This window comes from Haliotis cracherodii, unplaced genomic scaffold (genome assembly GCF_022045235.1).
Source record: "Haliotis cracherodii isolate W230 unplaced genomic scaffold, xgHalCrac1.p SCAF_6, whole genome shotgun sequence".
Classification (NCBI taxonomy): Eukaryota; Metazoa; Mollusca; class Gastropoda; order Lepetellida; family Haliotidae; genus Haliotis; species Haliotis cracherodii.
Window position 1 is genome coordinate 35,476,900 of NW_027266319.1, and position 27,740 is coordinate 35,504,639.

Here is a 27,740-nt window from a genome sequence, read left to right on the forward strand (position 1 = left end):
CATAACTCGTACTTCAATACTTGGACATCGATTGTGTTAGTCGTCGCGGAGGCTTCCAACGTTTCAGCAGCGTCGGTCACTTCTCCATCTCCGGCTGAGGCCTTCGTCGTAAGCAGCCATAACCAGCCTTGCACAACAGTCAACACTCCAGCTACTGTCACATCGGAGACTATGACCCAGCAACCATATTTCCATATGATTCATGAATTCTTCTCCCAATAACCGATAAAGGCCAGCACTATCTTTCTTCAACCGTGTGCTGATTGCGTCACCAGCTAGGACAGAGGCGGCTCGGCAGGGTCAACTGGAAGGTTGGGGGCAATGTGATTAGACTAGCATACGCTTACTGTCCATCGTGTACGCTCGGAGGACGACATCCAAGACATAGGATGACTTGTTATGTTTACAAAGGGAATACGGACGTGGAAGAAAACAAATGATTGCATTCACATCGCCGTTCATTGCCCTCCTGTGTGTTCTACTCTCGGACCTGTGCAGGGGTAAGTGCCACCGGTCTTGTCAGGGTCTGTTCGCGGGGTCTGTTCACGGGGTCTGTTCACGGGTCTGGTCACTGGGTTTATGGCTTCATGATAATTGTGTATATCTGGGAACTGTCCATGGTATGACGTCATGGAGTGCTTCTCACAATTGTGATGATTCTCCTGTAGGAAATGGTTGCATTGGAAAAAAGTCATTTTTTTAAATTGTTATGCAATTGAACTGTTGTTAATTGTTATTTGGATGGTCTGTGTGTATGTTGTAGCAATGATCAAATATGAATGTATCGTTTGAATGGATATATGTGTGTGACTGAATATTGTTTGTTTGTTTTTCATCTTGCAATGAGTCATACACTCACAGCCAAGCATATTTTATGTCACATGTAATTTCTTTACTTCAATTTATTAACCCACGACCATCGAGGTGTTGTATGTATTTCAAGATAATGCCGGTGTTTTCATCTGGAAAGGTTAGTGATGTATATGAATGTGTTGCCAAGCAACAGCTCTTCAACACAGAGTCAGAGGTTCACAATGCAATGTCGAATAATGCAAATGTCAAAGTGGATGTTAACCTTAGGATTAGCTCACAGCGAAGACGAAGGAAAAGATGCGCACAAATACCTTTAATGGGTTATATCTGTTAATGATATAGGAGAATCATACTATGGTCTCTTATGATTGTGAAATGGGTATTGTCGCTTGTAATAATTATGAAAGAGGGGCGGTCGGGTAGCCTAGTGGTTAAAGCGTTCGCTCGTCACGCCGAAGACCCGGGTTCGATTCCCGACATGTGTACAATGTGTGAAGCCCATTTCTGGTGTCCCCCGCCGTGATATTGCTGGAATATTGCTAAAAGCGGCGTAAAACCATACTTACTCACACACTCACTAATTATGAAAGGACCAAAAAAAAACCCCTCAGAGATATGTCGGACTGTGATTCCCACTCAACTACCGGTCAAGTTCGAGACGTGTCCTGCTCTCGGTTGTACGTTACAGGTGATATTTGATGTATTAAAAAATATATATAGTGTTGGACGACAGTAAACGGATGAGGAGACAATGACGTTGCCATCATCCTGGATATTGGACATATGGATGTAATTACCGACACGGCCAGGGGGAACACGATTCAGGCTATTAATGACATGTCATTGATGACCGCTGTTGCGCACATCTGTAAGAGCATGTCACATAGGCTAGATTACCACAGCGATATGTAACCCGCTTACTCACATAAGTGAAGGGGGCGGTCGGGTAGCCTAGTGGGTAAAGTGTTCGCTCGTCACGCCGAAGACCCGGGTTCGATTCCCGACATGGGTACAATGTGTGAAGCCCATTTCTGGTGTCCCCGCCGTGATGTTGCTGGAATATTGCTAAAATCGGCGTAAAACCATACTCACTCACCCCATAAGTGAAGTAGTGTTCAGAAGTTGAGTGGGTGAGTTGGGTTTAAAGCCAGATGAGCAGTATTACAGTTATATCACGGAGTGTCTGCTTAATGTGGGAGGAATGCCTGAAGTGATGCAGGTCTCAGACGTTTAACACTTTGGTGAAACCCACGAGCACTGGTATAGTGCTGACAAACCAAGACATATATTCGAGGCGAATCAGGATTCGAACCCTGACAAACTCAAACGTCGGTGGCTCACTGGTACGAGTTTGTTTGTAATTGAGTGGGATTGTCAGCATTGTCGTTGCCACATCACTCCTAGAGAAAAGCTACAGTCAATATCATTCAACACTGTTATCACAACGACATAGCTAATTCGTAAAGACTGTGGACATTAGAAGAAAATGCAACAATTCGTAGTTCAAGACGAGCATCAAGCAAATGTTCTATGTGTAGGCGCATCCCTCAGAGTATAATCATGGTTTGATTACCTTGATGACTACAACGCAATTATATTACCACTATGTTTATAATTTACCACAAGTTGATGCGTTTGTTTATCGTCCTATTGCCAGGTAATCTCCAGACGAGAATGTGTTTATGTCTAGGCTCTGCACATCACGAATATACTCGTCATGAACGAGAACATGAAGTATTGTAGTTAGCAAGGCTTCATCGAGGCCTCTTTAATAGCGTGAAGGGTTTTCTACACGAAAGTCTGTATTGTCGTTACACTGATGAAATGTTTGATGTATTGAAATAAAAACGACAAAACCCTTTCCAGAATCATACGAAATATCTGCCAAAAGCAACGTTCATTGTATGCTATACCTTTACAAGAATGGGTTTATGAATCATTACTAAATAGTTCTGACGCCAGGTGTTCACGAAAAGGTGAGCGCATCTGGCCCACCGGTGGGACTCGAGACAAAAGTGTTCCAGCAAGACATGCCCACCCTTGTCGCGGCCACCTGGGGTCATCACTGTTTTTTTAGTGATCCATTCGTATAATTTTCGCTACTATCTTGCCTTTTACGCCGAATGGAATCTGTATCCTCGGATAATCAACCCTGGTTATTCTCTGACGTTGAAGTTGATATTTATAAGGGCAACCTATGGTATCCGCCACAATGGTCCTTAAAGCATGTCTTTCTTCAAACCCCGATATGCCCAAACCCCTACACCCGAATACCCCTACGCCCCAATACCCCTACACTTAGTGAAACTAACATAGGGAATTAAGCTTTGTCATAGCAGCACAGTCCGATGACCATGAACGCTGGTTAATCATTGAAAGTAACCATAAGCTGAGAAGAAATAAGCCTAGGTAAACAATCTTATTATCGGTTGGATGTGATCAAAGATATTTATGCCAATCATGTGAGAATAGCCATTCGTTGTTCTCAGGAAATGATTGTTTTTAAGTTTTTTTATATGTTTATTTCCCACTACGCACACAGATTAAACAGCAGTATTGTTGATGAATGAAAAGAATCACATGAATCATCAGTTTCTCGTTTCATCATCTTCAAATATATATTTGTAGCTGTAATTCTTTGTTGTAATCTAAACTGAAACCATTCGGAATTTGCTAAAAACGTTTACATTCAGGTAGTAACAAGTATTTTATCATTCCATTTATTAGCAGTACAATGTGTTTCTAATACATCATCCTATTTTTCTTCCCATTTGACTCGATATATATATTTTCAATGAATTTCCAGCCGTTTTAATATTCAGTCAACAGATCAAATTAATGGTTTCAGCGGACCCGTTAATTTCTGAGGGTACTGTTATAAGGTATATCTTTACACATCTCAACATGCCATTGCATTGTAAAAAGTTAACCTTCATTCTATATGTTTTCTTTATGTCCACAAACGATAAATATTCATCTTGTTCTTTCAGTATATCAGTCATAGTTCTTACTCCTTGAGAATACAAAAGTTAATCAAACAGTTTTACCTCCAAGTTTTATTTGATCGTTGTTCCACAAACTTTGTGATACTGTATTGAGCTGGTTATTATAAATTAAAGAAGTTTTAAATTTGTCCCCTGAGCACATCTGCCTATTTTTCTTGTTATTTGCAATGACCAGAGACTTAAAACACCCGTCCAATTCTTGCATACGGTAGGCCTTCTATTCGAACTTGAATAATCACTTGAAAGATGATACTGTGGATATTTATGTGCTTACTCACGAAGTCGAATCTATGTGCTTGGTGATTAAAATGTGCTATGTAATTATATTTGTCATCCTGTGGATAGTTATGTGCATATTCAGAAATCAGTTAAATCTGCGTGCTTGAAGAGTAAAATGTGTAATATATTTTGTCATAATTATTATCTCCACACGTTTTGGTTCAATATATGGGGTTAGCTGTGCACTCAACTGCAAAATGTGTTGCTATATGCTGTGGGGGTTATGGGATGAAGGGATTTGGGAGGATACACCCAGTCCGCTGCATTGCCTCCATGTAGCAGTACCGCATTGTGCTGTGGTTACCCGTGTGTAACTGAGTAAGTATTGATTACATCAATACATACAACAATATAACGAACTCATTACAACAATACATACAACAATATAACGAACTCAGTTCGACCATCAACATAGTTCGTTTTATTCGAACGTTGTTATTCATGGATCGATGCCATTTATAACTCCTTTCGTTATAACCACATATTCGCTATATCCGAATGAAGTAGACCAGACTGGAGCCGATATCTGGTGCACCCCCTCCGCCATGGTTTTGCTGGAATATTGCTAAAATCGACCCACTACACTCACTCCGAGTAAACAGTGGGTGATATGTTCTTCACGACGCTTCATCTGCATGGGTTACTAAAAGATGGGGTAGCTTAGTGGTTACATCTTTGACTCGTCACGCCGATGACCCGGGTTCGATTCTCTGCATGGTGAAGCCAGTTTGTGGTGTCCCCTACGGTGATGTGGCTGAGGCACTCACTCACTCACTTCATCATGGTTCTGTTATTATTGAATATAACAAGGAAGAAAGGGGAGTCAGACAGACAGTGATAGAATTCGATGAATAACCCTGGCCGTACACATGTGGACAGTTACAATCAAAGGAAACTTTGTACACAATATGTTCAGTCCAGCCATTACTATAGTACCTGACAGTCTGACGAAAAATGAAATATTGATTTATATGACGCTGCTTTAGTCCCTAGAAGGTGATCAGTCGGATTAACAGTACGTAGACAGCGTGGACATATGTGATCTTCTCTAAATGTATGTTTTAGCAGAGATTCCATGTGAATATGGAGCGATTTTGTCGCATTGTATGTCGGAGGCTAGACTGTGTTCATATGATGCATTGTGTGATGGAGACTAGAGTGTGTTCAGATGATGCATTGTATGTTGGAGACTAGAGTGCGTTCATATGATGCATTGCATGTTGGAGACTTAAGTGTGTTCATATGATGCACTGTATGTTGGAGACAGAGTGTATTCATATGATGCAACGTATGTTGGAGACAGAGTGCGTTCATATGATGCATTGTATGTTGGAGACTAGAGTGTGTTCAGATGATGCATTGCATGTTGGAGACAGAGTGCGTTCATATGATGCATTGTATGTTAGAGACTACAGTGTGTTCATATGATGCAATGTATGTTGGAGACAGAGTGCGTTCATATGATGCAACGTATGTTGGAGACTAGAGTGTGTCCAATGATGCATTGTATGTTGGAGACTAGAGTGTGTTCAGATGATGCATTGTATGTGAGAGAGTACAGTGTATTCATATGATGCAACGTATGTTGGAGACAGAGTGCGTTCATATGATGCATTGTATGTTGGAGACTAGAGTGTGTTCAGATGATGCATTGTATGTTGGAGACAGAGTGCGTTCATATGATGCATTGTATGTTAGAGACTACAGTGTGTTCATATGATGCAATGTATGTTGGAGACAGAGTGCGTTCATATGATGCAACGTATGTTGGAGACTAGAGTGTGTTCAGATGATGCATTGTATGTTGGAGACTAAAGTGTGTTCATATGATGCAACGTATGTTGGAGACTAGAGTGTGTTCATATGATGCATTGTATGTTGGAGACTAGAGTGTGTCCATATGATGCATTGTATGTTGGTGACTAGAGTGTGTTCAGATGATGCATTGTATGTTAGAGACTACAGTGTGTTCATATGATGCATTGCATGTTGGACACTTAAGTGTGTTCATATGATGCACTGTATGTTGGAGACAGAGTGTATTCATATGATGCAACCTATGTTGGAGACAGAGTGTATTCATATGATGCAACGTATGTTGCAGACAGAGTGCGTTGATATGATGCATTGTATGTTGGAGACTAGAGTGTGTTCAGATGATGCATTGCATGTTGGAGACAGAGTGCGTTCATATGATGCATTGTATGTTGGAGACTACAGTGTGTTCATATGATGCAACGTATGTTGGAGACTAGAGTGTGTCCATATGATGCATTGTATGTTGGTGACTAGAGTGTGTTCATATGATGCATTGCATGTTGGAGACTTAAGTGTGTTCATATGATGCACTGTATGTTGGAGACAGAGTGTATTCATATGATGCAACGTATGTTGGAGACAGAGTGCGTTCATATGATGCATTGTATGTTGGAGACTAGAGTGTGTTCAGATGATGCATTGCATGTTGGAGAGAGAGTGCGTTCATATGATGCATTGTATGTTAGAGACTACAGTGTGTTCATATGATGCAATGTATGTTGGAGACAGAGTGCGTTCATATGATGCAACGTATGTTGGAGACTAGAGTGTGTCCAATGATGCATTGTATGTTGGAGACTAGAGTGTGTTCAGATGATGCATTGTATGTGAGAGAGTACAGTGTATTCATATGATGCAACGTATGTTGGAGACAGAGTGCGTTCATATGATGCATTGTATGTTGGAGACTAGAGTGTGTTCAGATGATGCATTGCATGTTGGAGACAGAGTGCGTTCATATGATGCATTGTATGTTGGAGACTACAGTGTGTTCATATGATGCAACGTATGTTGGAGACTAGAGTGTGTCCATATGATGCATTGTATGTTGGTGACTAGAGTGTGTTCATATGATGCATTGCATGTTGGAGACTTAAGTGTGTTCATATGATGCACTGTATGTTGGAGACAGAGTGTATTCATATGATGCAACGTATGTTGGAGACAGAGTGCGTTCATATGATGCATTGTATGTTGGAGACTAGAGTGTGTTCAGATGATGCATTGCATGTTGGAGAGAGAGTGCGTTCATATGATGCATTGTATGTTAGAGACTACAGTGTGTTCATATGATGCAATGTATGTTGGAGACAGAGTGCGTTCATATGATGCAACGTATGTTGGAGACTAGAGTGTGTTCAGATGATGCATTGTATGTTGGAGACTAAAGTGTGTTCATATGATGCAACGTATGTTGGAGACTAGAGTGTGTTCATATGATGCATTGTATGTTAGAGACTACAGTGTGTTCATATGATGCAATGCATGTTGGAGACAGAGTGCGTTCATATGATGCAACGTATGTTGGAGACTAGAGTGTGTTCAGATGATGCATTGTATGTTAGAGACTACAGTGTGTTCATATGATGCATTGCATGTTGGAGAGAGAGTGCGTTCATATGATGCACTGTTTGTTGGAGACTAGAGTGTGTTCAGATGATGCATTGTATGTGAGAGAGTACAGTGTATTCATATGATGCAACGTATGTTGGAGACAGAGTGCGTTCATATGATGCATTGTATGTTGGAGACTAGAGTGTGTTCAGATGATGCATTGCATGTTGGAGAGAGAGTGCGTTCATATGATGCATTGTATGTTAGAGACTACAGTGTGTTCATATGATGCAATGTATGTTGGAGACAGAGTGCGTTCATATGATGCAACGTATGTTGGAGACTAGAGTGTGTTCAGATGATGCATTGTATGTTGGAGACTAAAGTGTGTTCATATGATGCAACGTATGTTGGAGACTAGAGTGTGTTCATATGATGCATTGTATGTTAGAGACTACAGTGTGTTCATATGATGCAATGCATGTTGGAGACAGAGTGCGTTCATATGATGCAACGTATGTTGGAGACTAGAGTGTGTTCAGATGATGCATTGTATGTTAGAGACTACAGTGTGTTCATATGATGCATTGCATGTTGGAGAGAGAGTGCGTTCATATGATGCACTGTATGTTGGAGACTAAAGTGTGTTCATATGATGCATTGTATGTTGGAGACTACAGTGTGTTCATATATGATGCATTGTATGTTAGAGACTACAGTGTGTTCATATGATGCATTGTATGTTGGAGACTAGAGTGTGATCATATGATGCATTGCATGTTGGAGACAGAGTGTGTTCATATGATGCATTGTATGTTGGAGACTACAGTGTGTTCAGATGATGCATTGTATGTTGGAGACGAGAGTGTGTTTATATGATGCATTGTATGTTGGAGTCTAGCGTTTGTTGATATGATGCATTGCATGTTGGAGACAGAGTGCGTTCATATGATGCATTGTATGTTAGAGTCTAGAGTGTGTTCAGATGATGCATTGCATGTTGGAGACAGAGTGCGTTCATATGATGCAACGTATGTTGGAGACTACAGTGTGTTCATATGATGCATTGTATGTTAGAGACTACAGTGTGTTCATATGATGCATTGTATGTTGGAGACTTAAGTGTGTTCAAATGATGCAATGCATGTTGGAGTCAGAGTGTGTTCATATGATGCAACGTATGTTGGAGACTAGAGTGTGTTCAGATGATGCATTGTATGTTAGAGACTACAGTGTGTTCATATGATGTATGTTGGTAACTAGATTGCGTTCACGTGATGCAACGTATGTTGGAAACTAAAGTGTATGCAATGTAGGTTGGAGACTAGAGTGTGTCCATATGATGCATTGTATGTTGGGGACAGAGCCTGTTCGTGTGATGCACTTTATGTTGAGACTAGAGTCTGTCCATATGATGCACTTTATTTTGGAGACTAAAGTGTGTTCATATTATGCATTGTATGTTGAGGACAGAGTGTGTTCGTGTGATGCAATGTAGGTTGGAGGTATCATGCATTGTATGTATGCATTGTATGAGACTAGGGTGTGTTCACGTGATACGTTACTGTTTTCGAGGAGATAGAGTAACTGATAATTGAGATAGACGTAAATATGATAACTGTTTCAAAACTAAGCATCTTGAATAAGTGTAATATGCGAAATGAAGGCCAGCTGTATCAAACTGTTACGAACACATTTATTCGAGCTGCACCCACCAAGCTGTAACATGACTAGTTATAAGTCCAGTTATATCAAACTAAACACAAATATATCCGATGTACGTAACAATTGGACGAACAATCCCAATAATAGTGGAAAACAGATTGAGGTTTGTCAGGTCCAATGTGACTATACCTGACATGTTTATATATGCAGATTCTAGTGAGTGTCATACTCAAAATTGTTCGAACTGTCGCTTGACACTCACTCACTCACTCTGCAAGTAAGCGCAAACTAGTGGGATCAGGAATACATTTTCTTCGGTACTTTATGTGAGCAAGTATTTATATGATATACCTGAGGCAAAATTATTTTCTTCCAATACTTCCAAGAACAAATACTGACTCATATGTCACAAATTGTGTTACCTACCTAAAAAACCTAGTTTTATCAACTTCAGCCATAGGGCACAATTGTCAGTCAGACTTTAGAGCGTCAATTTATTAGAGATATCGTCCCCCGCGTCTAGAAATATTGGACCTTTATTTCATATTGACGTGACAACCCAAACGTGGGCATATCCTTCACCCATGACAGCTGTTGCCGCCAAGTCAAGATGTGTTCATCCATCTCACGACCACCTGCTAACAGTACTGGTTTTGTAGCGTTCTCATATTTGTACTTCCAATGTTAACTGTCCTATAGGAATAAGAGAGTTGCTCATCCACACTTCCTTGGAAAGACGTTTGATAAAGTGTTTATCTGCAGAAATATTCGATTTAGGTCATAACAAAGTAATTATGTGTGCCTATGTCCCAAGCATTGTGTTGTGATGATATCCTTATAGTGTTTATATATTAAAGACGTTAAGTATATAACTGGTTGGTGAAAAGGCGAACAGGGAAGTATTACCGCATTCACCCCAAGCTAAGACGAGAGTGAGTGAGTGAGTTGAGTGAGCCGTTTTTAAAAGTATTCCAGTTATATCGCGGGGTGTCAGCTCAATGTGGGAGGAAAGCCCGAAGTGATACAGGTCTCAGACGTTTACCACTTCGGTGAAACCCACGAGCACGGGTATGGTGCTGACACACCTAGAAACATAATCGGGGCGAACCGGGATTCGAACCCACAACCATAGCTTTCTGGCGTGCCCAAGGGACGCAACTCTGCACAGCGAATCGCGGCGACCTAGACGACTGGGCCAACCGTGCCCCCCTAAGACGAGAGGGTAGGAAGTGAAACTCCTTAAATGAAGATTCGTAATGCCTCATCTTTGTGGTATTCAATCCGTTTGTGAGATAAGTATTTGTGTTTATAGAAAAAGGATATCACTTCATACATGTTGTCATTGTAGAACAATGAAAACCGTCCACCGGGTGGTCAAATATAGTCCCATGTGGTGTCCCTGGGCCACCATAGTCCGTTTGGGTCCGTCACGGTCCGTTACATAACACCATGATGACAAATTGGTCGTTCTTGCTTCAGCCTGGACCGCCTCCGTGGTCTAATGGTAGAGCGTCCGCCCGGGGAGCGGAAGGTCCGGGGTTCGATCCCCAGCCGCGTCATACCAAAAGACGTTAAAAGATGGTACTTGTTGTTACCCTATCTGGCGCTCGGCATTAAGTGGCTAAAACAAGGACTGGTCGGCTCGGAGTCAGTATACTGTGTCTGAGTGGGGTATTCATGTTAAACTGCGGCATGGTATCTCAGTGAGCTAGCACTATAAATCGGCATCAGTCCGGACTAGTACAAGCAGTCACACACACATACACGTACATGCACGTCGCTATATAAGTGCAATAATCTTGGACGCGACGTTAAACCCTATTTCACCCCACCTTGCTTCAGCCTGGTCTGGTGGGTTACACCAAAGTGGTAGATGCCTAAGACCTGCATCACTGTGGGCTTGTCCTCCCACATCCAGTTGATACCTCGTGGTACTGCGGCAGTCCATCAGGGCTTGAGTCATACCACCACAGACGTGTGATAATGAAGGCTGATGCTGGAGATGGTCTGGTGTTGGTTGTCGCTGTGTTCTTGTACTCCAACTCAGTACTGCCTGGAGTATGTCAAACAGTGAAGAGATACATTACATGCTTATCAATCAGCGGGGCTATATGTGTGATACACTGGCCACATAAGGAGATGTATTTACTATACTGTCACCTGCTGTGACTTATAGAAGTGTGCGAAATACGCTTTTATGATCGGATACTCTGACCAGGGTCCACTTGCACAAAGCGATCTTAGCGCTACAACTATCGTAAGCCTATGTTAAAGTATGGGAGTTGCGATCAACTTAGCGCTAAGATATTTTTGTACAAGTGGGCCTAGATAGGAAAGGGTATACGATAGACACCTTCTCCTCCGATTGACCCTGCCACTGACTTGCATACTGACCTGTATTTGCCACTAAGTTAGTTACAATGTTGTGAATTTGTCCTTTAAAAAGCATATGTATTGTTTTCAAAGACATGGTGTCTGAGATACGAATCACCAGTTGTGTATTATGCGAGAAAAATGTTTTGAATTTTAAAAAGTTTAAATCAAATTATATTATTCACAAATAACACCGTTTGAAAGTATTCTTGGAGTGCTGACTAAGCGTCAGTAAAGTTCATGTTTTGGGTATAATATCTCTTATTATAACTTAAGATGTTTACAACTGAAAATCAATTTCTTTTGCCTCTAAGTTTATTATTCGCGTAACTGTCTTGATATTGTTTCCATCTTTGTACACCAGATATATGTACACTCACGTCTTCTATGAATATACAATTAAACGAAAACAAATTACTACGGTGATCAAAACCATGTACATGTATTTCATCCACAAATGATGTTAGAACTATCAGATGATGTTACGACAGGCTTGTATTCCATCAGCCGCGCATATTACCCTTGAAGTTCATTCGATTTGTATCGAGGTGAGTGTCATTGACAGCATATCAAGAACCTACAATGCACATCAAAGTACGGAATGTCAACCGGCGCTGCTCACAACGACATAACTCGATACCGGGGCAAACTGCTCCGTGGGCTATGACGTCATTAGGTGAGCAAGGTTACCTAGCAACTGTAACATCAATGTCAAACTTATTAAACATGTATTCGAGGAGTCCAGAGGAGAACTGAGATTCCCCCTGCAGAAACTGCGGAAGACGGATCGAGCGGGGCGAGTTTTCTCTACAGCATTTAGACAATTATGAGCTCAAGCTCATTCGTCAACTTCCTGAGGCCACGAGAGAGAACTTGCGGAACTCGTTTTTTATCGTGAATTCATTGCGCGGCCACGGAAATACAAGCAGTTGAGTAGATAGAATTGTGTTGAAGTGGAGGTCATGACTCGGCGGGTGGAAGTAAATCAAGGAGAGTTGAGTTAATGAACTGAGTCACCCCACTGTAGCAGGATGTTTATCATTAGTAGTAATTACAATGCACCCACAAAAAGTCTACACAACAAAACGCACGGCTTTATCTCGCCACCTAAGCGGTACACATGAAGTCTCCAAATTACAGGTACACTTGGCGTTTTCACATTAAAGGTACACTTGACGACACGACATCAAGGCTACACTTAAAGTTACCACATTAGAGATACACTAGAACTCATCACATTACAGGCACACTTGACGACACGACATCAAGGCTACACTTAAAGTTACCACATTAAAGATACACTAGAACTCATCACATCGCAGGTTCACTTTACGACACGACATTAAGGCTACACTTAAAGTTACCACATTAAAGATACACTTGGCGTTTTCACATTAAAGGTACACTTGACGACACGACATTAAGGCTACACTTAAAGATGCCACATTAAAGATACACCTGAAGTAATCACATTAAAGGTACACTTGACGACACGACATCAAGGCTACACTTAAAGTTACCACTTTAAAGATACACTAGAACTCATCACATCGCAGGTTCACTTTACGACACGACATTAAGGCTACACTTACAGTTACCAAATAAAATATACACTTGGCGTTTTCAAATTAAATTTACACTTTACGACACGACATTAAGGCTGCACTTAAAGTTACCACATTAAAGATACACGTGAAGTCATCACATTATAGGTACACTTGACGACACAAGATTAAGGTTACACTTAAAGTTACCACATTAAAGATACACTTGAACCAATCATATTACAGGCACACTTGACGGCGTTTTCACATTAAAGGTACACTTGACGACACGACATCAAGGCTACACTTAAAGTTACCACATTAGAGATACACTAGAACTCATCACATTACAGGCACACTTGACGACACGACATCAAGGCTACACTTAAAGTTACCACATTAAAGATACACTAGAACTCATCACATCGCAGGTTCACTTTACGACACGACATTAAGGCTACACTTAAAGTTACCACATTAAAGATACACTTGGCGTTTTCACATTAAAGGTACACTTGACGACACGACATTAAGGCTACACTTAAAGATGCCACATTAAAGATACACCTGAAGTAATCACATTAAAGGTACACTTGACGACACGACATCAAGGCTACACTTAAAGTTACCACTTTAAAGATACACTAGAACTCATCACATCGCAGGTTCACTTTACGACACGACATTAAGGCTACTCTTAAAGTTACCACGTAAAATATACACCTGAAGTCATCACATTTAAGGTACACTTGACGACACGACATTAAGGCTACACCTGAACCCATCACATTACAGGTACACTTTACGACACAACATTAAGGCTACTCTTAAAGTTACCACGTTCAAAATACACTTGAAGTCATCACATTAAAGGTACACTTGACGACACGACATTTAGGCTACACTTTAAGTTACCACATTAAAGATACACTTGAAGTCATCACATTAAAGGTACACTTGACGACACGACATTTAGGCTACACTTAAAGGCACCACGTTAAATATACACCTGAAGTCATCACATTATAGGTACACTTGCCGACACGACATTAAGGCTACACTTAAAGTTACCATATTACAGATACACGTGAAGTTAGTACACACATGCCACTACACAACACACACACAGCACTATATACCACACACAACACATACACACTACACAGCAGAACACAGCACCACACATACACTACACATACACTACACATACACTACATATACACTACACATACACTACACTACAAACGACAACACAACACTACACTTCGCTACGCCACGCCACGCCACGCCACGCCACATTACGCCACGCCACGCCACGCCACGCCACGCCACGCCACGTCACACCACGTCACACCACACCACATCACACCACACCACACTACACTACACTACACTACAACACATGAAGTCCCTGAGACAATCGCAGTTCGTAGTTCGAGACAACTTATAGACAACCTTCACTATGAAGCAAGCACCCAAAGTTTAATGTCCGTGTTCCATGTGTCTAATGATTCCAAGCAATCAATCTTTGCATTGTAGTGATTGTTGGTCACATCGTGCACAAAACGACAAGCGACATTTATCCTCTCATTACTCGATCGTGCGAGTATTTGTTCATTGATTTCCACAGCCCAAATGCAATTCAACACTGTTGTCACTTCCGACATGAACAATCGCTCACTGTCTTATTGCCCGATATATGTATAATCGATCTTATCTTTGTAACGGCACATACTGGCAAACACGGAAGTGATTTGTATACATGTCATGGGCTGGGGAAGTTGTCAGTCAAAGATAGTACATGTATTGATACTACTTCCGATACAGTCATATAACTATGTTATCGTTCATGATACAGCGGCGTTACCATGTTTGATGTCTGGCGAGAGCATGGCAATAACTTTTTTTATAACCTGTGTATAACTGTTTTGTTGTTACCTTGGATATGATATCCTTCCTTTGTCTTTCCATTCTTCATATGGTTGTTCAGGAGTTTTATAAAACGTCTGTTATTATCTGACGACAACCTATCACTAATCACATCGCGACGTGAACCTCTAAACGATCTGACTGTGACAAGCCAGGAGGCTAATGCTTTTACTCGTGTTAAAACTATGACATCAGGTTGTTACTTCTAATATTGGCGTTATATGCTCGTGCCATATAATGTATACAGATATAAAACATGACAATACATGCACGTGCCGTATAGTGTGTACAAATATGAAACATTACATAACATGCACGTCCCGTATAGTGTCTACAAATATGAAACATGACATAACATGCAAGTGTCGTATAGTGTGTACAAATATGAAACATGACATTACATGCACGTCCCGTATAGTGTGTACAAATTTGAAACATGACATTACATGCAAGTGTCGTATAGTGTGTACAAATATGAAACATGACATTACATGCACGTGTCGTATAGTTTGTACAAATATGAAACATGACATTACATGCAAGTGCCGTATATTGTGTACAAATATGAAACATTACATAACATGCACGTCCCGTATAGTGTCTACAAATATGAAACATGACATAACATGCACGTCCCGTATAGTGTGTACAAATATGAAACATGACATTACATGCACGTGCCGTATAGTTTATACGAGATATGAAACATGACATAACATGCACGTGTCGTATAGTGTGTACAAATTTGAAACATGACATTACATGCACGTGTCGTATAGTGTGTACAAATTTGAAAGATGACATTACATGCAGGTGCCGTATAATGTGTACAAATATGAAACATGACATTACATGCACGTGCCGTATAGTTTATACCAGATATGAAACATGACAGTACATGCAAGCGCCGTAAAGTGTACATCTGAATTTAATGCGAGCATGAAATTAAAATGTAAACAATTCAAGCGTCGTCTACTTATATTCATAAAGCGACATATCATTCATCTGGACGTATTGCTTAACTACTGTTACCGAAAACACTGACATCAATCACACAGTGAGTGAGTCAGTATGGTTTTACGCCGCTTTCAGAATATTCCAGCAATATCATGTCGGGGGACACCATAAATGGGCTTCACACATTGTACCCATGCTGGGAATCGAACCCGCGTCTTCGGCGTGACGAGCGAACGCTTTAACCACTAGGCTACCCGACCGCCCCCAATCATTACAATGTTTACACTAAGCAATATAATTGAGCCTAACAATGAGTCTTTCTCCCTTCATTATTAGTTAAGAGTGGTCACTGTTTACACAATGTGGTGAATCAATTATTATTTTGGTGATTGGTAACTAATTTCATGATTTGCAGACTATTTGTGCATGTATCTGAGATGGACCGAGTTTCAACCTAGTAGTACTGCCGGATAAGCCCTAACCACTCGACCACAAGTGAAGGAGCAATCTGTCTCACGACTTGTTGTTAGGTCAGAACATCTTCCACTGGAAATAGTTATTTGCGACAGTAATTTAGGAAAGAGAGCAAGCACGATCAACACGGTTGATTGGAACAACAACTCTACATCCGCGTTATTGATTCAAGCTTCACATGTCGGGAAGGAGCGGACTTTTTTCTTGTCTTGTGGTAGATTCAGCTTGCCATGCCGGTGGCTCTGTTTAAGACGTCTGGAATTTACAAAGCAACGACTAAACGATTGCAGTACTGTCCACGGCAGGCGACTACAACAGTGGTAACGTGAGCAGTACTGGCCACGACAGACGACTACAACAGTGGTAACGTGTGCAGTACTGGCCACGACAACAGTTGTAACGTGAGCAGTACTGGCCACGACAGGCGACTACAACAGTGGTAACGTGTGCAGTACTGTCCGCGGCAACCGACTACAACAGTGGTAACGTGAGCAGTACTGGCCACGACAGCCGACTACAACAGTGGTAACGTGTGCAGTACTGGCCACGGCAACAGTTGTAACGTGAGCAGTACTGGCCACGACAGGCGACTACAACAGTGGTAACGTGTGCAGTACTGGTCACGACAGGCGACTACAACAGTGGTAACGTGTGCAGTACTGGTCACGGCAGGCGACTACAACAGTGGTAACGTGTGCAGTACTGGTCACGGCAGGCGACTACAACAGTGGTAACGTGTGCAGTACTGGCCACGACAGGCGACTACAACAGTGGTAACGTGTGCAGTACTGGCCACGACAGGCGACTACAACAGTGGTAACGTGTGCAGTACTGGCCACGGAAGGCGACTGCAAAAGTCTCACATATTTTTGTTTAAATTGTGATTAGGGGCATGTGTTTATAACATACTGTGTTGAGACCACACTCACATATATCGTGTTTGTATTGTGATGAGAGCCATATGAGGATCCTGTGTTTAAGTTGATGGGGACTGTGGCATTATAAGCTCACTGCAACATATTTATTTTACCTAATTAAATGTTGCTGTGAAAGGATGACGTTTTCGCAATTTTCCACACACATATCAGCAGTAGAGAAGTCAAAATAGAATATGTCCCCAAGCATGTTTCCAGAGCGTGATAAATTGACTTGGAACACGAAAATATAGTTTCCGCCCATGTTCTAGGGAGCTTGCTATTGATTAACGGACACTTTTTCGTGTGATCTTAACATCTTGCGACTGCCATGTTTTCAATATGTTCTCATCATACAAGATGTGAAAGTCTTCACTCAAGTAGCGGGCAATGCAAACTGTCCCATTAGTGCATGCTGAGAGCTAATAACGACATAAATTCAAATCTAGGACAGCGTGTCCTACCACAGCAATAACGCTAAATGTTTATAAGCACTGTCCCAGGCAGCTACTTTAACCATTGATGCTACAGGCTCTTAACCCATTGACTGCTGATGTCACAGGCAGTTAACCCATTGACTGTTGATATCACAGGGAGTTAACTCATTGACTTTGATATCACAGGCTCTTTACCCATTGAATGTTGATATCACAGGCAGTTAACCCATTGACTATTGATATCACAGGCTCTTAACCCATTGACTGTTGATATCACAGGCAGTTAACTCATTGACCTTGATATCACAGGCAGTTAACTCATTGACCTTGATATCACAGACTCTTAACCCATTGATTGTTGAAATCACAGGCTCTTAACTCATTGACCTTGATATCACAGGCTCTAAACCCATTGAATGTTGATATCACAGGCAGCTACTTAAACAGTTGATGCTACAAGCTTTTAACCCATTGACTGTTGATATCACAGGCTCTTAATCCTTTGAATGTTGATATAACAGACTCTTAACCCATTGACCTTGATATTACAAGTTCTTAACCCATTGATTGTTGAAATCACTGGCTCTAAAACCATTGAATGTTGATATCACAGGCTCTTAACCCATTGAATGTTGATATCACAGACTCTTAACCCATCGACTTTGATATCACAATCTCTTAACCCATTGACTGTTGATATCACAAGCTCCTAACCCATTGAATGTTGATATCATAGACAGAGAACCAGTGACCGTTGATATATGATCACAGGCAGTTAACCCATAGATTGTTGATATCACAGGCAGTTAACCCATTGATTGTTGATATCACAGGCAGTTAACCCATTGACTGTTGATATCACAGGCAGAAATCCACTGACTGTTGATGTGGGATGAAAGACAGTTAAACCATTGACTGTTGATATCACAGGCAAGTTAACCCATTAATACACTGATGATATCACAGGCTAATGTATCAACTGAAACTACAACCTCTTGACTATTTTTGCCTTATGTTTGTCTAACCAGTTCCGGTGTACTGGCAATGGCTGGGCTTTGCTAAAAGCGGAATAAATGCAACTCACTCACTCACTATAACTATTCCTCCCTGAGTATTGTTGTCTTAAACAAACAAACAAAACTCTTATGGCAGGATCATGCATGATGTGTGTTCTCTGGATGGTTCCCCGTGGGGATTCCGGGCCAATATAGGTCCCAAGAACCCCATACCTGCCAGAAGAGTTTTGTTTGTTTGTTTGTTGTTCAACGCCGCATGATTGACATCATGAGCATCGAATAAACTGTTTTAAAACAGTGTTACATTTTCGTGATTCCTGACTTCATACGTCAGTCGAGACTCGTTACAGCAAGGTTGTTTGTTTGTTTGTTTGTTATTTAACGCCGCACTTAGCAATATTCCAGCTGGATGACGGCGCTCTGTAAATAATCGATTCTGGACAATACAATCCAGTGATTAATGTCACGAACATCGATCAACGTAATTGGGATACGATGACATGCATCAACCAGGTCAGCGAGCCTGACCACCCGATTCCGTTAGTCACCTCTTACGACAAACATAGTCGCTTTTTACGACAAGCATGGGTTGCTGAAGACATATTCTATCTTCACGGGTCCCTGCCAGAAGAACAGATCGGATGGTTACACTGTCTCACCAGGGCCGACTTGCACAAAGCGATCTTAGCGCTAAGACTACCGTAAGCCTATGTTAAAGTATGGGAGTTACAATCATCTTAGCACTGGGCCCTGGTTTTTTGTATGTCACCGTAACCTGACAGCGCGGGTTGTTTATTATGCTGTAACAACTGGCTACCCTGCCAAGACTCCATTATTATTCGACCGAGCTGGCCTATTGTCGATGGCGGCGTAAAACAACATGCATTGTTTGAACCATTTCTCATTTCTGTTGTCCCTGTTTGCCATCACCCTGTCGTTTTTATTTTTCACCCCGCATGGGTACAATGTGTGAAGCCCATTTCTGGTGTCCCCCGCCGTGAAGATTGCTGGAATATTGCTAAAAGCGGCGTAAAACCATGCTCACTCACTCACTCGCTCTTTTTTTTTTCAGTGAATAGCCTCGGTTGTTTCACATGTACTTCCCTGAACGGAAGTAACCCCTACTGTCGTGACCCCTTCAACCCCGTCCACGTCAACTACGAGACCAAATGCAAGCAAGGCATGGACGGTAGAGTCGGTACATTTCCGGCAAAATACTGCACCAAGATTAAAGGAGTGAGAGGTAAGTAAATTCACGGAAGATGGGCGTGGTTGAGTGGGGCTTACGCCACTTTTAACGTGATAACTCAAGCAATTTCATTGAAGGGTCTCACATATCAGTCACATATATGGAAATCGAACTATAACTATGGTTATAGAGGTATAGCGGTCTCGTGAAACAAGTAGCCCCGAGTGATATATGCATCCTGCAGTGTTTTTATTACTATTATGTACAGATTAAAATAAAAATGTATCATCATCATCATCATCATCATCATCATCATCATCATCATCATCATCATCATCATCACCATCATCATCATCATCATCATCACCACCATCACCACCATCATCATCATCATCATATTTAAACTAAGAAATAAACGACACGCGGTCGTTGTTTATCGCACAATAAAACATTGCAGGGAGAACAAATCATGAGGGCGCATCACCATCGTTTGAATTACACATCGTACACTTATATATGCATTTTTTTTGTTTGGAGTTCAAACACCTTAGGCTCTTACTAAAGTGTTCTGAAGAAATGTGCTTTGCGACTTATATCCATAAAGAAATTAAATATCAAATAAAAATACTTATCTTTCCCTGTAGACACAGCGTTGAAAGACAAGCGTTAAACACAAAAGCACGAAACTAATGTAATAGCCTGGTCGATCATATCAAAAGGAAAATATGGATTTTTTTCATACAGTGATATGGCCTTTAAGAGGCCGCAGGGTAACTGCGGCTAATGTTGACGCTCTGTTCGCTGCCCGTCGCCCTGTGTCTGGTCTTTTCGGATATAACCAATGACCAGTAATAGATTTCTCCGATTCCAAACAGTCATTACTGCTTACTATGAAAACAGCGGGACGCGCAATGTCTGGCACATGAGCGGCGATAGATGTTACGAGAAAACCCTAATGATGGGAATTTCAGGCTTTGTTTTCAGATTGAAACCGCAAGACAATGTTTGCCACAACAAGACATGGCTTATAGATCAACAAGCAATATGTCATTTCGGGTGCCAAACTTAATAGAACAATACATCCTTGATGTTGGCTTGTCTCTTCCTGACCATTAGCAGGGAATTAGAAAATAAGACTTGACCTATGAATGTCCATAGGCAATCATCGAAGCCATCTCTTTTGTTGTTATGCAGTGGGTGCGCCAGTCTTCGCCAAATAAATCTGTTCTGTCTTTTTCTGGAGTAGATGGGCCAATCTCAGTTACAGACAAGTACATCTGTCCTGTAGTAGATGGGCCAGTTACAGACAAGTACGTCTGTTCTGGCTTGTTCTGTAGTAGATGGGCCATCATAGACAAGTACATCTGTCCTGTAGTAGATGAGTCAGTTACAGACAAGTACATCTGTTCTTGCTTATTCTGTAGTAGATGGACCATCATAGACAAGTACATCTGTCCTGTAGTAGATGGGCCAGTTACAGACAAGTACATCTGTTCTGGCTTATTCTGTAGTTGATGGGCCAATCGCAGACAAGTACATCTGTCCTGTGGCAGATAGACCAATCACAGGCAAGTACATCTCTCCAGTAGTAGATGGGCCAATCACAGACAAGTACATCTGTCCTGTAGTAGATGGGCCAATCACAGACAAATACATCTCTCCTGCCGTAGATGGGCCAATCACAGACAAGTACATCTGTCCTGTAGTAGATGGGCCAATCACAGGCAAGTACATCTCTCCAGTAGTAGATGGGCCAATCACAGACAAGTACATCTGTCCAGTAGTAGATGGGCCAATCACAGACAAGTACATCTGTCCAGTAGTAGATGGGCCAGTTACAGACAAGTACATCTGTCCTGTAGTTGATGGGCCATCACAGACATGTACATCTGTCCTGTAGCAGATGAGTCAGTTACAGACAAGTACATCTGTTCTGGCTTATTCTGTAGTTGATGGGCCAATCGCAGACAAGTACATCTGTCCTGTGGCAGATAGACCAATCACAGGCAAGTACATCTCTCCAGTAGTAGATGGGCCAATCACAGACAAGTACATCTGTCCTGTAGTAGATGGGCCAATCACAGACAAATACATCTCTCCTGCAGTAGATGGGCCAATCACAGACAAGTACATCTGTCCTGTAGTAGATGGGCCAATCACAGGCAAGTACATCTCTCCAGTAGTAGATGGGCCAATCACAGACAAGTACATCTGTCCAGTAGTAGATGGGCCAATCACAGACAAGTACATCTGTCCAGTAGTAGATGGGCCAGTTACAGACAAGTACATCTGTTCTGGCTTATTCTGTAGTGGATGGGCCAATCACAGACAAGTAATCTGTTCTTTAGTAGATGGGCCATCACAGACAAGTACATCTGTCCAGTAGTAGATGGGCCAGTTACAGACAAGTACATCTGTTCTGGCTTATTCTGTAGTGGATAGGCCATCATAGACAAGTACATCTGGTGGAGAAGGAATGTGAAGTCATTTGGTAAAAACTACCATTGGCCGGTTTAATGTCTACGTAAAAGACACAAAACACAAAACGAGATATTTGTGCAAATCACCCTAAAGTAAAACACCACCTACATAGTCTTATAGATAGAGCGACTGCCCTAAGAGCAGAGGGTCGGTGGTTCGATCCCCGGCCACGTCTTACCAATAGACGTGATAAAATAGTACTTGTTGATACCATGCCTTGTGCTCGGCATTAAGGTGATAAAACAAGAACTGTTCGGACAAGTGCAAGCAGCCATACACACACGTCGCTTTTTAGTGCAGATCTTGAACGCGACGTTAAACACAATTTCACCTCACTTCACATAAAGAGGGGGTTCGAGTGGCCCAGTCGTCTAAGTCGCCGCGATTCGCTGTGGAGAGCTGCGTTCCTTGGGCACGCCAGAAACCTATGGTTGGGGGTTCGAATCCCATACCTGTGCTCGTGGGTTTCACCGAAGTGGTTAACGTCTGAAACCTGCATCACTTCGGGCTTTCCTCCCACATTAAGCTGACACGCCGTGATATAACTGGAATACTGTTAAAAGAGGCGTTAAACCCAACTCACTCACTCACATAAAAATATTAAGAATTTTGAGAGTAATACTCTTGAGACAATACCGACTCACCTTTAAAATTTCGTCAGGTTCTGGATGGTATTAACAAATAGATCTCACATTGTAACAAAATCCATTTTTTGTTCTGGAAACCCAAAATTCCAATTTATAAAATATCATAAATAGACACCAGTTCAACACAGATTTATATACAAAAGTTCACAATAATATTCAACAGCTTATGAGCTCAGCTTCAGAAATAAATTCTGCTCTCATTTGAAGATACATCTAAAATGTCGCCTTGGAAACGCATACGTAAGCAAACGACGCAAGTTCAGCACTTGCGAAGGGTGTTTACAAAGTTTCACAAGAATTATTAAAACAGCGTCTACGTTATACGCCAGAAAGGAAACCAACCTTCATTTCTACTCGCCTTCACATTGCTACCTTGGGAACGAAAAAACAATTGAATTGCAAAAGACATCTTCTGTACTTTACAGGTGTGTATACATATTTTAAAAAAAATATTAGAAATAAATTTGTTACGAAACAATATCTAACTCTGATAAAACCCGAGTCAAATGACTCGCCGATATATAAAACAAGTACGGTGATTGGCATCAGGAGTACAACATAGGGTCAACCTACAGGAAACAGAGAGTGAGCAAGCGAAACATATATCAAAGTGTTGCACATGTGACAACAATACATAATATATTCACACTGTTGAAAAATGATGTCCAGCTTAAACGGATACAATTAAATATTTACAATTAATGTCAACATTAAATAAATAGTACAAATAGAAGAATATATAAACTCACGGGCAAAAGAAACGCTGGTTTTATAAACGTTGACACAGTTTTGATCAAAACCTAAAACCATGATTCGATACCATATAAAAACATTCTCCCAAAAGCACCAATTATTTCCTAGGGGTCGTGGCGTATCTGCAGCACATGATTTTCGGGGAAATACGTTTTTTCCCACTTTTTGTCAAAAATGCATAAGGAAAATTTCGTGCTAGATTAAGGTATAAATTGTGCACAGAAACCTTCTGTAGCATTGAATCGTTTGGATTTCACCTACAAGAATGCCACGTTTGACTTCTGAGCAGCGAGAGAGAGCAATGGGAATGTTGCAGATGGGTGAAACTCAGACCAGAGTTGCAGAAATCATGAACTGTCACAAAACCACCATCGAGAGACTGGTGAAACGTTTTAGAGATACTGGTCAGACATCAGACAAACCACGAATTTGAAGACCACGAGTAACCACGCCCAACGAAGACCGCTATTTGAGTTTGTTGCACCTACGTAACAGATTCCTCACTGTGACGTCATCAGCACAAAATGCTTTCCAAGACACCGTCAGCCGAAGGACTGTAGCCCGACGTCTCCGCCATTTTGGTTTGAGAGCTTATCGACCTTTGAGGGGAATGACCTTGACCCGACAACATAGACTCAACAGATTGAGGTGGGCTCGTACAGTGCAACGCTGGCAAAGACGACATTGTGACAGAGTGCTGTTTACCGATGAGAGTAGGTTCCAGGTTTTCAGTGCTGTCGGCCGATTGCGAGTTTACCGGCGAAGAGGCGAACGTACGTCACGTTGCTGCGTTCAGGAAGTGCACCCCCATGGCGTTGGCAGTGTGATGATCTGGGGCGGTATTTGCGGTGACACCAAGACCGACCTGGTGGTTATAAATGGTAACCTCAACGCTAACGGCTATATCAGCCAGGTCCTTACACCAGCCGTACTTCCATTCCTGCAGAATAATCCCACAACGCTGTTGCAACAGGATAACGCCACTCCACATTCTGCACGTGTTACAAGAGACTTTTTGAATGCAAACAACATACAAGTTCTCCCGTGGCCAGCCCGATCCCCTTACATGAATCCAATAGAACATCTCTGGGACCATCTTGGAAGACGTATTCGGCAACGTCAGCATCCCCCACATGACAGACAGACCTTGACGCAGGCACTGCAAGAAGACTGGCGTCGCATCACTCCAGCTATTGTGAGGAGACTGGTAACATCAGTACGACGTCGTGTCAGGGAGTGCATACGTGCTAGAGGTGAACACACTCGATATTGACGATTAATTGTGATTTTCAGGTGTGTTATTGTTTGACAACAAGAAAAAGAACATGATCGAGTTATGGACATTCAAACACCTCTTCCAAAAATGCTCATAATTCCTAAACATATCATCACGTGGCTGTCATATTTCGTAAACCTGATGGGGATCCGGGGTGTACTTTCTAAGGCGCTTTACTTTTAAGAACATGCATTCATCTTATAGTTTAATGTCACTTTCCTGGTAAACGACGCTCTGATTGGTAGGATGCAAGGTCGTTCTGGCGTGACCCGTAATGAGATTTTTCTGAGATTGGAGTACATGTATTAGTTGGGTGCTACACAAGTATGATATTTGTTATCTTGATGGAGTCTCTGTTCATTAAGAAGTATCGTCATATCCTGGCGTGTGTTTGTAATTGCAGGTTGCAAGTACGAGGGGCGTTCAATAAGTTTTGCAACTTCAATATAAGACCAAGTCGCAGAATATCTTTTGCACTTTTATTTTTCAATATAATCTCCATTCACCTCAATACACTTATTCCATTTGTCCTTCAAACTTTTAATACCACTTTTATAGAAATCCGCAGATTGGCCCTCTAACCACGCCTCTGTGGAAACTTGTATGTCCTCGTCATCCTGGAAGCGTCTTCCACAAAGGGCAGATTTCATTTGCCGGAACAGGAAAAAGTCACTGGGGGCTAAGTCTGGGCTGTAGGGTGGGTGATCTAACTCCACCCCTCGTATTAGTTCCGGTATAAGTGATCGGAGCCCAATAATGTATTTGTTTATTCTTTGTATTTTGCAGTTTTTTCGTTTCACTTTTGATTACTGTCCTTAACTTAATTGTTCAGAAGGAGTCATTTTTTAAGAAATACGAACATTGTTACTTAAACGTGGTATTTCAGCTGAATACATAGACATGAGTTTCTTGTATAACCTAACAATATTCATTTCTGTAATTTCATTGAATTGACCAATCAATTACGAACTTGAATTCAAAGTCAACTTCCTGCTGCAAAATATTTCATATCAAACCACGAGTTTGGTGTCGTTCGTCGACCTGTTACAGAATCACTTGTCGCAGCAAGTACTGTGCCAAAATAGATAAGATAATAGTGTTTGTATCATGTAATAATAATGACCATAGAATAGGCTAGAGATGATGCGACCCGTGAAAATGCGGGTTGGAATTGGTCTTCAACAACCCGTGTTTGTCGTAAGAGGTGACTAACGGGATCGGGTGGTCAGGCTCGCTACTTTGGTTGATGCACGTCATCGTATCCCAATTATATGGATCGATGTTCGTGATATCAATCACTGGATTGTATGGTCCAGATTCGATTATTTACAGACCGCCGTCATATAGCTGGAATATTGTTGAGTGCGGCGTTAAACAACAAACAAACAAACAAACAAACACACCACTGTAGCCATGCTATTGACGCTAATTTGCTTCTATCTCCAGTTGACACCCAGTCCGAGATGTTAGTGCGGTCATGTGGCATGGAGTCGATGCTGAACACATGTGGAATGTTCCGGTTCAAGGAACACGACTACCACGGCTGCCTAATGTCATGTAAGGCAAACGCTTGCAACGAGGCTAGTGTACTACGTCATGTGTCGTCATGCATATTTGTGTTCATTTTATCAGTTTTTGTTCTGTACACAAACAGTTGACCTTGACCTTTTGACCCACAAGAAGACATATCATCAACGACGTCACTGTTCCCCTGGTCACCCCTACCCCTCTCTATGTGATGTCCCAGACACAGTTGGCCATAGACTGAACACTATTAGAGACCCAGACAGGGTACCGGTGTTTCGATAGACGTGAGGATAAGACAACACATGTCTCAGAAACAGAACTTTTCTAGACAGTGTGTGGACGATGCATCATGACGTCGTAGAGCAAAAGGGATTGGGTTTCTTCTTTTAAGTCGTATGAAGCTAACAATCCTTTGACTGTTGATTCAATCTTGTTGAGACAAATGCTTATTATCACCTGGTCTGTGAACGTCTGTCAGATACGGATGCGCACACGTGTGTATATCTTCTTTATTTCATGTTACGGTTGCATTAGACTTATGAAGACATGCATTTATGTAAATCTTATCTCATTATCTCGACGTCAGATGGCGACTCAAATTACCTAGACGTTTCTTGACATTTGAGAAGAATGCGGCCCTCTCAACGCTGGAGGGGAAGACGACGTTTATCCAGCGTTAGAGTGAAGACATCGGCGTTTACGCAGGAGGGGTAAGCCGTTGCCTGGTACAGTCGACGTTAGTGGAGGAAATCGAATCACATTTACTCCACGTTAGAGGGGGGATTCAAGGATCGTTCCCTTGACGTTATAGGGGGTATTCGAGGCTCGTTTCCTCGACGTTATAGGGGGTATTCGAGACTCGTTTCCTTGACGTTATAGGGTGTATTCGAGGCTAGTTTCCTTGACGTTATAGGGGGTATTCGAGACTCCTTCTCTTGACGTTATAGGGGGAATTTGAGTCTTGTTCTCTTGACGTTATAGGGGGAATTTGAGTCTCATTCTCTTGACGTTTGAGAGGGAATTCGAGGCTCGTTCTCTTGACGTTATAGGGGGAGGTCAACTCTCGTTCTCTTGACGTTATAGAGGGAA

General features: G+C 41.7%; 1 protein-coding gene across 1 annotated transcript; it reads left to right on the plus strand.

Annotated features, from left to right (window-relative positions):
- On the plus strand, window positions 1–27,475 carry LOC139446015 (uncharacterized). Its single transcript, XM_071227281.1, has 3 exons — window positions 1–500; window positions 19,851–20,021; window positions 26,571–27,475. The coding sequence occupies exons 1-3, from the start codon at window positions 437–439 to the stop codon at window positions 26,780–26,782; spliced, it is 447 nt and encodes a 148-aa protein (XP_071083382.1). The 5' UTR covers window positions 1–436; the 3' UTR covers window positions 26,783–27,475.
- The last annotated feature ends 265 nt before the right edge of the window (window positions 27,476–27,740 follow it).